General features: G+C 36.6%; 1 protein-coding gene across 1 annotated transcript in view; it reads right to left on the bottom strand.

Annotated features, from left to right (window-relative positions):
* The window catches only part of EML5 (EMAP like 5), a 168,139-nt gene that overhangs the window by 79,072 nt on the left and 74,922 nt on the right, over positions 1-14,145 (bottom strand). The window contains exons 11-15 of the mRNA XM_028098102.2: positions 10,620-10,787; positions 9,862-9,968; positions 9,411-9,529; positions 7,951-8,137; positions 891-996 (exon numbers count right to left, since the gene is read on the bottom strand). Coding sequence (XP_027953903.1) covers positions 891-996; positions 7,951-8,137; positions 9,411-9,529; positions 9,862-9,968; positions 10,620-10,787 — 687 coding nt within the window. The remainder of the gene's footprint in view (positions 1-890; positions 997-7,950; positions 8,138-9,410; positions 9,530-9,861; positions 9,969-10,619; positions 10,788-14,145) is intronic.

The following is a 14,145-nucleotide window of genomic DNA, read 5'->3' as shown; positions in this document are numbered from 1 at the left end:
ATTAATCTTATTTCTTGACTTTTAGATCCCTAAATGCATATTTATGCTTCCCCCCAATAACTGACTCTCATTTCAGTTAGAGCAGCAGAAAGTACAAATTTACTGTTTCTTAAAATGAAATCCTCTATCAACGGTATTTCTACCCTCTTCCCAATCCACACCCTAGCTTTCATTGTAGCTCTATGTGTATTTGTTAAACTTTTTTTTAAAAAAGATTTTATTGAGAGTGAGAGAAAAGAGAGAGAGAGAGAGAGAGAGAGAGAGAGAGAGAGTGCATGAGCGGGGGTGGGGGGGAGAAAGAGAGGGAGAAGCAGACTCCCCAGGACCCTGAGATCACGACCTGAGCTAAAGTCAGACGCTTAAGTGACTGAGCTACCCAGGTGCCTCTAAACTTTTAAATATACAGCAAAGAGCTAAAATGGTTTGAAATTATTTTTATAAGATAGCTTGGAATTGTCACTTCGTAGAAATGTTATAAAACACATATTTCAATGTTCACCTCTTTCTTTCTTAGCTTTTACCCTAAACATTTTCAGTTTACTCTGTGGCTGTAAAATATTGTGACATTGGGGTTTGCCCAAAGTGGGAGACACATACCACTAGTAGGTAATTCAGATGGTTTTAGATGTTATATAGATATTTTTAAATAGAAACATGTTTGTATTAATGGGTATTAAAAATAACACTAATTATAAGCCAGCCAGCAAACCCACATTCTGTGTTTGGTTAGGACTATACATTTGAAAACAACTGTGAATGTCATAGCTACGTGACAAGTTTAGGTAACACCAATTTAGACTATAATGCTATATATCACTATAATATTATATATAATGCTATATATATATCTGCATTTTGGTCATTCTTACTGAGACAGAAAACATCCTTACCTGAGAAATCAACAGCACAGACACCATATTGGTGGCAGCCTTTTAATACTGACAACGGTTTAATGGTCTCTGTATCCCATACGTGAATTGAGGGATCCCTACCTACCTACAATAGAAAGAATTATAAAAGTCATACAATTACTATTCATATCTATTAAAAGGAAATAAAACAGGTGATTTTATAGTCTGTCTTATCTGTTACAGGCATTTATCAAATGAAAACTATAAACCAGATCATATATGTGACTGACATTTCTTTCTTATATTTTTTGAAGTGCTAATGAGGCTAGGCTTACTGTTTCTAGAAATGAGCTATGTGAATCACAAATCTGATCCTATACATCACAATAAAGATAATGCTTACTGAGTGCCTATAATTGGCTGTGTTCCCATGCTAGATACAATGAGCATAAGATATTCAGGAAAATTTTGCAAACTCATTAGGAAAACAAGATATTTTCAGTTAAATTAGAATATCTGATAACATAGGCTTAATGAAGATGAAAAGATTATAAGGAATTGGAAGAGATGATACTTGACCTGGGCCTTCAGAAGCTCAGTCTCAGATAAAAAGAGAAGCAAGTACATTCTAGGCCAAGATGATGGTATAAACAAAGATACAGAGAGGTTAAAGTACCAAGCACATAAATAAGACTGTTAACAGACGCTATCACTTATGTTTAAACTTGGGTTATATATTCACTAATGTACAGGTAAACTATAATTTGTAATTATTCCTTTAGACTCAAGTGATCACTATCTTTAACTATGAGGATGAAGAGATAGAATAGCTTTGCCTGTAAAGACAACTCCCAAAATAATGAATATAGCTGACAATTATTACTAATTTTGACACTGATTTTATATAAAGACATAACAAACGACAAGACTGCCATCAGCCAATATTTCATTAGGTTTTTCAGCCAAATGTTCCCCGCGACTGTTAAGTTTTCTATTGAACTTCTGCAGAGCGTGGTATTTTTTTTTTAAGATTTTATTTATTTATTTGAGACAGAGAATGAGATAGAGAGAGAGAGCATGAGAGGGGGGAGGGTCAGAGGGAGAAGCAGACTCCCCGCTGAGCAGGGAGCCCAATGTGGGACTCGATCCCAGGACTCCAGGATCATGACCTGAGCCGAAGGCAGTCGCTTAACCAACTGAGCCACCCACATGCCCAAGCGTGGTATTTTTGAGAACTTTGCAATACCATTGTCTCTTGGTTCTCTGACCTCCTGGACTCTTACTACTGAGTTTCCTTTGCAATTTCATCACCTGTCCCTTAAATACAAACTTCCCCAAGATTCTGCCTTTAAAACTCCAATCTTTTCATTCCACGTTTTTGCCTTGGGCTATATCAATTCCAGTTTCAATGGTTAAATCAACAAATGAATCCCAAACTCTTCTCTCTAATCACTGAACTCTTCTGAATTTATTTTTTTTTCTTAAGATTTTATTTATTTATTTGACAGAGAGAGACACAGAGAGAGAGGAAACACAAGCAGGGGGAGTGGGAGAGGGAGAAGCAGCCCCCCACCCCGAGCAGGGAGCCCGATGTGGGGCTCGATCCCAGGACCCCGGGATCATGACCTGAGCTGAAGGCAGACGCTTAACAACTGAGCCACCAAGGCGCCCCTTTATTTTTTTTTTAAAGATTTTATTTATTCATTTAACAGAGAGAGAGCACAAGCAGGAGGAGCGGCAGGCAGAGGGAGAGGGAGAAGCAGGCTCTCCGCTGAGCAGGGAGCCCAATGTGGGACTTGATCCCAGGACCCTGGGACCATGATCTGAGGCAAAGGCAGGTGTTTAACTGACTGAGCCACCCAGGTGGCCCTCTTCTTCTGAATTTAAGACTTACATTTCCAATTGCCTACTGGACATCTCACATGGAAACAATGATGATGATAACAACAAAGGCTAACATTTACAGAGAACTGACTTATGTCCCAGAAACTTTTCTAAACACTTTACAAGGACTGACTCACTTAACAATCAAAGCAATTCTAGGAGATAGGCACTGATAGTATCCTTATTTTTTTTATAAAGATGTTATTTGAGAGAGCACAGAAGAAGAGGGAGAAGCAGACTTCCCAATGAGCAGAGAGGCTAACACAGGGCTTGATCCCAGGATCCCAGGATCATGACCTGAAATGAAGGCACCCGGGCACCCCAGTATCCTTATTTTGAAACAGGCATAGAGAGGCTAGGTAATTTCCCCACAGCTAATATGTGAGGAAGCTTGGATAACACCATGTTCAGTGCTGGCGAAAGTAATAACAGAATGAGTGTTTTTAGAGCCTACTTGGGGCATGTCAGTCAGGGATGAGGGGAGAAGGATGAGGTTAGGCAAGTTTTAGATATGTTACTTAACCTAAGTCTTAAAAGGAGTAGAAATTAGATAAAGTTGGAGGGTTGAACAGAACTGGAGGGTAAGAATTTTCCAGAGGAGGGAACTAAGTAAAAGATGTGAAGCAGTACTATACATGGACAAATTCTAAATAGCTCAAAAGGCAGGAGCATAGTTTACAAGGAGGTAACTGGTAAGAGATAAGGAGTCTATAGGCCTATAGGTTAAATGTCTTGAACTGCATGTTAGTGAGCTTACACATTAGCGTAAAAGCTACTAAGAAGATAATACAGAAGAAAAGAAAGATTATTAGTGGATTGGGGAAATGGTTAGGTGGAAAAATCTGAAGATGTAAGCTTAGTTGGTTGGTTATAACAGAAGATTAGAAATCCTAAAGCACAGAATTGCCAGCAGAGATAAGGTAAAATATAAATACAAAACAACAAAGCAGAGATACATTCATGGTAGAGAACTGAACTATATTCAGGGAGAATCTTGGATGTAACTCTGGGACTGAGTGGCTATAATGTGTGAGGGAGAACAAGTCAAACTCTAGGGCTTAGGCAACCAGGTTAATACAGCGTCACGTTCTAAGTAGGAAATACAAGGAAAGCTTAACCTCATTTATCTCCATTCTGGACATGCTGAATCTGAGTTACCCATAAGATACCTAAGTGAGTATGTTTTTAGTAAATTTTTAGTGAATTGTATATAGACAGTAATTCATCCAACTCATACTAGATTGTGAGCTCTTGACAGTGGCAGCTAATCTGAATTGTGCTTCCCCATGACATTTACTGCTCTTTAAAAAAAAATTTTAATTCAATTAATTAACATATAATTTACTATTGCTTTCAGAGGTACAGGTCTATGATTCATCAGTCTTATATAATACTTAGTGCTCATTACATCACATACCCTTCTTAATGTCCATCACCCAGTTACCCCATCCCTCTACCCCCTTCCCCTCCAGCAACCCTGTTTGTTCCCAATGACTAAGAGTCTCTTACGGTTTGTCTCCCTCTCTGGTTTCATCTTATTTTTTCCTCTCTTCCCCTATGATCCTCTGTTTTGCACCCCAATGTTTACAGCAGCAATGTCCACAATAGTCAAACTATGGAAAGAGCCCACATGTCCATCGACAGAGGAATGGATAAAGAAGATGTGGTATATTATGTATATAATTTTTTCAACTTTATTGAGATATAATTGGCATATAACATCGCATAAGTTTAAGGTGTACAACCTGTTGATTATATAAATTCTCCTCTTACTGGAGACAGACTCAGCCCAGAGACAGCATAAGAGGAATGTGCAAAGAAACCTTACTCTAGGAATTTTGTCCTATATATACTTTCTCACAGTGTGTTGCCCTTGGAAGCCTAAAACTGCTTTCCTTTGTCCTGTCATTTCTCTACCAGTCTACTGTTTTCTATATATGCTGAAATTCTAAGCCACCATTTTGAGTTACTTGGGTTTAGACTTCTCCAACGTGATGTGCACTACACTTGTTAATAAACTTTTTTTTTGTTAATTTGTTTTTTTTATTAAAGATCCCCAGTTGAAAACCTAGGATGTTTAGAGGTAAAGTTTTGCCTCCTCTGCAGTAGGTATCCAGGGATGTCCTGTGGGCATACTTTTTTTTAATTTCATTATGTTATGTTAATCACCATACATTACATCATTAGTTTTTGATGTAGTGTTCATGATTCATTGTTTGCATATAACACCCAGTGCTCCTTTCAGTACGTGCCCTCTTTAATACCCATCACCAGGATAACCCATCCCCCCACCCCTCTCCCCTCTAGAACCCTCAGTTTGTTTCTCAGAGTCCATAGTCTCTCACGGTTCGTCTCCCCCTCTGATTTCTCCCCCTTCATTTTTTCCTTCCTACTTTTTTCTTTTAACATATAATGTATTATTTCAGAGGTACAGGTTTTACACAATTCACAGCGCTCACCGTAGCACATACCCTCCCCAATGTCTATCACCCAGCCACCCCATCCCTCCCACCCCCCACCGCTTTTAATTTAATCTGGCCTGAGTTCCCTCCAATCCCAGACTCATGGTAGCAAATGACCAGTTTTTCTACAGTCTTCATTAGAATAGTACCAGAATAATGTTCCAAATCCTTGCCAAACACAATGGGTAAATAATTGTGCCCTAAGAGGAAACTTTCCTATAAACTAAGGCTAAATGGTGCCCCTGAAGCCCTCATGAACTCTTTTAATTAATTCTTCATTATGCCTCTAAGATTTGAATATTTTAGGTTACTCACAATTCTTTAAATAAGCTGTTTTGTGGGATTTTTGCGCCACGTTTACAAATAACACACTTAGAACACTTTCTCCTACCTCCCCTGTCAAGTAAACTACTCAGCTTAAATGTCCTCAACTCCATGAGGGTTTCCCTGATTCTATTTGGCACAATTAATCAGTCCTATGTTACAATGCAAAAGGAATTTGTGCATATCTCTACATTAGTGGTTCTCAGCAGGAGGTGATCTTTGCCTCCCAGGCAACATTTGACACTGTGAAGACATTTATTTTTTTTGCATTTTTAAAAATTGTATTATGTTATGTTAATCACCATACATTACATCATTAGTTTTTTAAAATTTTTTATTGTTATGTTAATCACCATATATTACGTCATTTGTTTTGATGTAGTGTTCCATGATTCATTGTTTGCGTATAACACCCAGTGCTCCAATCAATATGTGCCCTCTTTAATAGCCATCACCAGGCTAACCATCCCGCCGCCCCCCTCCCTTCTGTGAAGACATTTTCAGTTGTCACAACTGGATGGATGCTGTTACTGACATCTAGTGACTAGATGGCAGGGATGCTGCTAAACATACTACAATACATAGGATTGCACTGTACACAACAATGCAATTATCCTCACAACAAAGAATTATCTGGCCCAAGGGACGCCTGGGTGGTTCAGTTAAGCGGCTGCCTTCGGCTCAGGTCATGATCCCAGGGTCCTTGGATCAAGTCCCGCATCGGGCTCCTTGCTCAGTGGGAGACTGCTTCTCCCTCTGCCTGCTTCCCCCTGCTTGTGCGCATTCTCTCTCTCTCTCTGACCAATAAATAAATAAAATCTTAAAAAAAAAATTATCTGGCCCAAGATGTCAGTAGTGCCAAGGTTAAGAAGCCCTGCTCTATACTTATAACCTTGTATCATGATTTTTCTTGCATGTATGTCTTCCCCTTCAGAATATGAATGCTTACCATGGCAAGAATATGTCTTATTTATCTTTATAATCCCAGCACATTTCCTGGTACACTGCATGTGCTCTATGAGTTTTTTCAAGAAATGGAAGAAAGGAGGGAGAAAAAGGAGAGAGGCAAGGAAGGAGAAAGAGAGAGAAAGACCAAGAGGGAGGCACAGAGGGAGGGAAGATGGAAAGAAAAAGGGAAGAGATTTCTCACCTTCCAGGAAAGCTGAATAGAGTAATGCAAGCTGCCCAGCTCTACTTCAATATACCCTAGAAGGTATATTTACACAGTGTTTAAAAAGCCAGACACACTAAGGGAACTTTAAGCCTTACCATTTATCAGCTGAAAGATCTTTGAGAAAATAATTTCTTTAGACCTAAACTTCCTCATTTGTAAATGGAAATGATTTCACTCTCACAGAGGTGAGGTGAGAGTAAAATACAATTGATCTTTGAACAACATGGGGGTTAGGGGTTCCAATCCCTGCACAGTCAAAAATCCATGTATAACTTTTGACTCTCAAAACACTTAACTATTTTTTTTAAAGATTTTACTTATTTGAGAGAGAGAGAGAGCACGAGCAGGGGGGAGGGTTAGAGGGAGAAGTAGACTCCCCGCTGAGCAGGGAGCCGGACATGGGGCTCAATCCCAGGACCCTGGGATCATGACCTGAGCCAAAGGTAGATGCTTAACCGACTGAGCCACCCAGGTGCCCCTCAAAACACTTAACTATTAAGGTCTCTGTTGACCAGAGACCTTACCAATAACATAGTCAGTAAACATGATTTTGTAAGTTACATGTATTATATACTATATTATTATGATAAAGTAAGCTAGAGAAAAGAAAATGTTAAGAAAATCATAAGGAAAACATTTACAGTACTGTAAAAAATCTACAAGTAAGTGGAGCCATGGAGTTCAAACTTATGTTGTTAGGGGTCAATCATATATACTAAGAAACTAGTAAAGTGCTTACATATAGAAAGAATATTTATAAATATCACCGTTTTCCTCCTTCTCTAAAAATATCCATATAGAGAAATAGCAGTTAAGACTTTTTCCCAGTGTTTTCTATTTCAACATTTCTGCTTTGTACTGTGGTGAACCTGAATAGGTAAATATCATGGCTATAAAATAAAAACAGTCATCCTGTGTGTCACAGAACGTTTGTTAATTTTATTATTTTAGATAATTCAAAGAAACCAGATTTCTAGTCTTTGTTTTCTATGTTTACTCACAAATTTTAAAAAAATATATCCTGACAGAAGACAAGCTTAGTTGTCTTAGTTCCAAATAAAAGAAAAATAATCAAAACAATAAAACTCAAAGGAAAACCGTAGGAAAAAAGTTGGAATAAATTTTATTTGTAATATGAAAATAAAATCCCATTCTAAAGAATTCATTATTCTTCATTTCCTAGAAAACGAAAGATAGATTTTTTTTTTAAAAGTGGACTAAACTAACTGTAAACCCAAACAAAGGTCCAACCTACCTGCCCTGTTGCCACATAGTCTTTCAAAGGATGAATAGCCAGGCAGAGAATATCATCATCATGACCCAGGTAAAAGCGCTGTGTGTTCTGCTGTCGATTGTAAATGACACCCACTGCTGCTACATGGTACACAATTTCACCAGTTTGTGTATAAAACAGATTACTTCGACAGTCATAACCTCTGTAACTGAAAATAGAAAACATATCATATAAAATTAACCGTAGCCTTTTATCTGGTAAATACAGACTACACAGAGTAGAGGTACCTTTTAGGTCATTCAATTTCCAGTTTTACAAGATACTGAACAACTAAACAAAATACAAGTATCTCGAATTCCATAAACTTTTATGAAATGCTCTGATTGCAAATAGCTAAATCCAAGCTATAATAATGAATGAAAAAAGGTGCAGAAAAGTATATACAGTATACTACTATTTGCATAAGTGTATTATTTAAATTTGTGTACTACAAAAAAAATTGATACTCTTTTACAAATGAAAGGGTATAGAACTGCTCTGGGAGGGTGAAAAATGATGCCTGGGAGGGCAGAGCTGGGAAGATTTTCTTCTTCTTCTTTTTTTGAAGATATAATTGGTTTTATTAAAAGATTCATGAATCTGGCAGTCTCCCATCTAGCAAGCAGAGGGGAGCTCCTTGGGAGAAGGATTTTCAAAGTGTATGGTTTTACACGCATTGTTGAACCATGAGAATATATATTCCAAAAATGTTCAAACAATTTAAAAATACTATACACATCCAAAAAAAAAAGCTGAATCTTTTAAAAATGGTCAATTCCATTTGTAGTAACCTTTCTTTGCGCTTCAAAGAAACTCAATGTACAGTATGTAACTGCATGGAAATACTGCCTATTTTAACAATGGAGATAAAATATTCTTTCTAAATGAATCCTTTTTTAAATTCCTGAAAGCATTACCGGTCAGGTAAGAAAACGATTACTAGGTAGAAGGGACAGGAAGGGCTGAATTGGAGAATCTGTTGTTCTAGGTTGAAATGTGAGACTTGTATTGCTGATGTTTTAAGAAAATCCAGAAACCATATTTTACTAAAATTAAAATACAAAGGCCAAATGCAGGCCCCCCAAAAGGGCACAATATAATTCTAAATCAGAATTATTTAGGGGAGATAATAATCTCTTATATTTTACTTACTTTTATTTGTTTAAAGAGATCCATGTCTATAAATATTAATACTAAACTCTCATAAGATAAATTATTATAAACACTCATATAGTGCTTATTATGTGCGGGACAATATTTTAAGTCACCACAAACACTGACTTATTTACTCCTCATCAGAACCCTATGAAGTAGGTACTGTTACCTTCATTTTACAGATGGGGAAAGAGGCACAGAGAGGTAAAGTGATTTGCTCAAAGTCATACAGCTACTAAATGTGAACCAAGATGCAAATACATAAATGAAAAATAGTTGTTTCATACCCGTGAACAAAGTGTAATCGAATACTATTTCCTGGAGCCCGCTCTCTTCTTTTAGAAGTACCACTTTTTTGTTTCTCCTTGTACTGTTCTTTAAGTTGAGGTAGATCTTCTTTGTAAACCTTTAAATAATGTACGTAAGTAAAAATGCTATTAGAATATAAATAAAGGTGTTCACAAATTCCTAATGTAACTTTCAGACACTTGGTTACTACTGATCACTAAAGTTTTAACACTTATCTTAAATAGGAAGGTATTTTATGAAATTTCCTTCCTTGGAAATAACAAATTTACATTTTCTATGTATCACACTGACAAATACGTATTTAGTGTTTCATGAAATTCTTATACTTCATAAGAAAATAAAGAGAATAAACGTGAGTGTACTGTGACAAAAAGCTATAGGCAAATAGAATACAGGCATATTTGAAAATCATGTGATGGTAATAATTACCTGCCGACGGTAGGTAAGCTGGGTCTCTTGTTCAATTTCAGAATCTAGCTCTGGAACATCAGACAGATCTGAATCTGATTCATCACTATTAGAGTCAGCCAGACTTTCTGCAGTTTTTAAAAATGAAACATTACTTGTTTGAAGAACATTCATTTTCAAAACAGCACTATAAAATTAATGATTAAGAGCTGTGCCAACTGACAGGGTGACAAGCCATAAAACAATCAAATGAAATTATCTATTCAAGTGACACAGATGTCAGTAAACTGTACTACAGATTACCTCCCTCTTCACTCACTGCAAACTCGACACTACTTTAAGTTCCTTCACTGGCACCCAGAGAGCTGTTACATCAAACTTAAATGTTGGTGCAAACATAAGTGAATACAACCTATAATTAATGTGAAAAATATCTAGAAAATACTATATGCAACAAATGAATTGACATTAATTTTTCTTTGTCAAAAAACCATATATGACACCTAGATACCTATCTCCCCAAGAATATATTACATGTTTGTTTTGATAATGTAATGGTTTCTTCACTCATTGTTGGGTGGATTAAAATGCATGCAAAAGTACTCTGTATTCCATGCTCTGACATCTGACTCTAAACAGATACGCCTAGTATTTTAATTTAAAATTTCCACTATACCGTTAATTAAAAGGCTAGATTACACTTTAATAGTAAAATTGTTACTTTGGGGTTAGTGAAGTTTTTTGACAGAGAAATTCTTTAGGCAGTGTGTACTACTCACCTTGGGGTGCTATGTGAAGAGCATCTTTTAGTTTTCTTTCAGGAATAAATTTCCACTGAAAGACAGAGTGATCCGCTCCACCAATAGAAATAACCCACTGATAGTCATGTGACCACCTGACATTCGTTACGTGAGCCGAATGGCCAATATATTTTTTAAACTTGGCCCCTATAACAAAAATATGCCTTTAAACAAATGCCAACACATGAAAATACCACTTCAAACAACAATTTCTATCCCTGAACCAATACATCCTCCTCCATTATCTTAATTATGATCAAAGGGTAAAAATATTAATTCAAAAGTTTGTTGAATGAACAAATGAATGAGTCTACATCAAAGGATGTAAATATTTGCTCTACTGATTCACAATAAAATTTAGTAGGAACCACCAGGGTTGTGAGGCATTTTCTTACTGCTCTGAGAAAAGCCTGCAGCCACAAAGGCATCAACTGTTTCCATATAATGAAATTTGAATGTTCTGGCCTGAGGCCTTTGGTCCTAAGTGAAATTGAACCAGTCTACTCCACCCCCAGTACTCCTAGTCCTGGCAGCCAGAGGATCCTTTTAAAACTTAAGCCATCAATAAAATACTTTCAAACTTAATACAGCAACATATAAAGAGGAATACACAACATGACCAAAAGGGATTTATGCCAGGAAGGCAGGTTGGTTCAATGGTCAAAAATCAATGTAATACACCATATTCATCAAAATAAAATATGCCCAGTTGTCCCAAAAACTGTCCCTTATAGTAATTCTTTAAATTTATATGTTCTGTATAATGTTCTTCAACGTAAGTTTGTCTAATGTGTTTCTTCATGATTAGATTCAGATGGAGTGTTTTTTGGCATAAGTGATATTGTATCCTTTAGGATACATCATTTCAAGGGGCACAGTTCTATCATTAGTGATGTTAAGTTGTATCATTTGGTTAAGGTGGTATACACCAAATTTCTCTAACTGTAAAGGAACTACCTAACTTCGTGGTTAATTAAAAAAAAAAAAAATCTGTGTGATGACAAGAACCATTTTTGCGGTTCTAAGTTCAGAAAATATTCTCTATATCCTGCTAGGATAAACCTGATATTTGGCAACATATACACACCTCTATTAGAGTATACTGGACACAGTAATGTTTGCCTTTATTTTGAGAAAGTTTTAAATTTTTAAATTAAGTTATAGAAGGCCTGTCAGGATGGTGAAGCCCCATCAATCAAAATCTGGAGATAAACTTTCATATTGGCCATGAATTTAGGGATAGCCATCTTAATCAAAGCATAAAAGATTTGACCAAAACTCATCTAAATTACAATTTGCTGCTTAATAGAAATGCTGTTATTTTAGGAACCAATTTTTTATGCAGCTTAATAGAAGTAACTTTCTAGATGGGTAACTTGCCACAGTTCACCTAGGAAAGTCTAATAAGGTAAGATTTAGTCCCATTCCTCTATATGAGAATGCATTATTTGCCCATGAAGAGGACTTAGGCTATTACTTTCTTTGATGGGGTCTTTTAAGTACTCTTAGCCACCAGAGAGTCTTAAAAGGTAAAGCCAGAGATTCCAAGAAACCAAATTCCAAGTTTTTAAGATGTACTAACATTGTCATGTTTTGGTACATGACAATGTTAGGTATATGAGCCACTATTCCAATTAACTATACTGGGCAATAGCCCCAAGAGAGGTGTAAATAATCCTGTAAACCCCTTCCAAATTATATTCTGTGACTTTTCAAAGATCAATCCCTCTCTAAGAAAGAACTAAGGCAGGGGCGCCTGGGTGGCTCAGTCGTTAAGCGTCTGCCTCCGGCTCAGGTCATGATCCCAGGGTGCTGGGATTGAGCCCTGCATCGGGCTCCCTGCTCCTCAGGGAGTCTGCTTCTCCTCTCCCACTCCCCCTGCTTGTGTTCCCTCTCTTGCTGTGTCTCCCTCTGTCAAATAAATAAATAAATAAATCCTTAAAAAAAAAAAAAAGAACCAAGGCAGCTTAACAAAAAAATTGTAGAATAAGTCCAAGGGAAATCAATTATTTCTAATTAAAGGGACTATATTAATAATTATCTAATAACCAGAACTGCTTATTTAACTATGATAAACAGATATTTTAAAAGTGAACCTAAATGTCACATCTTTCTTCGACTCTGACTCACCAAGACCAAGTATACTGTCCTACATGTCTCCAGAATTCCTGGTGATTATACTTATGAAATATACACTGAAAAGTAATGGTCTGTTTACTTATTAATTCTTGTAATAAACTATAAGCTCCTTAGGACAGGATGGCATCTTGTTTACTCTATATCCCTAGTGCCTGGTATGTAGGAAATATTCATTAAATACCTGAAGAAAGAAAGAAAGAAAAAGACAAAGATTACATTTCCCCTTACTATGCCTGTATAGTTGAGTTGGAATACTAGATTATCTAGTAGAGGAGGAAAGAAGAGTAGTGAAGGAAATGAGAGGGCATGAACATAACGCCAACCCTTTTAATTATAAAAGGAGACAAAAGTATGATGTGTAAAGAATATCAGAGTTGAAATAAAAAGACTAGAGCTTAAGTGTCAGCTTGATGGCTTAATAGCACAGGAGCTTGAGCACATCACTTAACCTCTCCTGGACTCCATTTCCATTCTAATATAAATTAGGTTATAAGCTCTCAAAGTCCCTTAACTATGAAAACTCTGGCCTATGACAGGAAATGATAAAAGAACAGTTAAGGCTTAAAGAGTGTGTCATCAATTACAACTAGTATCTCAGAGAGAAGATTTATCAAAGCAAGCTAGAACGGTCATAGAGACTTTCCTAATTTAAAGGAGAAGGGGATGATAATTTTTGGTGAGGGTAGAGCAATATACTGAAATATTTCTGTTTTGATGATCCCATTTCTTTTCTAATTTGTTTTAAAGTATATTTTAACACAAAATTAATATGAGCTAAATCTTCAAAAATTATAGCAATATGACAAAAGATTTTTTCCCATTTATGTTTTAATGAACTTAATCCTTTTTTTTAGATTTTTAAAATTTTTTTATCGTTTCTCAGCCTTTTGGCTAAGATCAAGTGTAGATTTTTTTATTTTTAAGTAATCTCTACACCCAATGTGGGACTCGAACTTGCAATCCCAAAATCAAGAGAGTCACATGCTCCTTGGATTGAGCCAGTCAGCCACTCTGACCTTAATACTTCTTTATTTATTTATTTATTTGAGAGAGAGAGAGAGAGAGAGAATGAGAGCACGAGAGAGAAGAGGGTCAGAGGGAGAAGCAGACTCCCTGCTGAGCAGGGAGCCCGATGCAGGACTCGATCCTGGGACTCCCAGGATCATGACCTGAGCCGAAGGCAGTCGCTTAACCAACTGAGCCACCCAGGCGCCCCTGACCTTAATACTTCTTTAAAAAATATATAAGACTATCTTTCCAACCCTAGTATAATAATATTTTAACACACAAAACCAAACTATTCATTAAAAAAAGAGATAAATAGATTCAACTACATTAACAACTGGTCAAGAAAAGACAACAATTA

Source organism: Eumetopias jubatus, unplaced genomic scaffold, assembly GCF_037043125.1.
Source record: "Eumetopias jubatus isolate StellerSeaLion01/CBP00866 unplaced genomic scaffold, mEumJub1_p1.0 scaffold_7, whole genome shotgun sequence".
NCBI lineage: Eukaryota > Metazoa > Chordata > Mammalia > Carnivora > Otariidae > Eumetopias > Eumetopias jubatus.
This window is presented reverse-complemented; position numbering and strand designations above follow the sequence as displayed.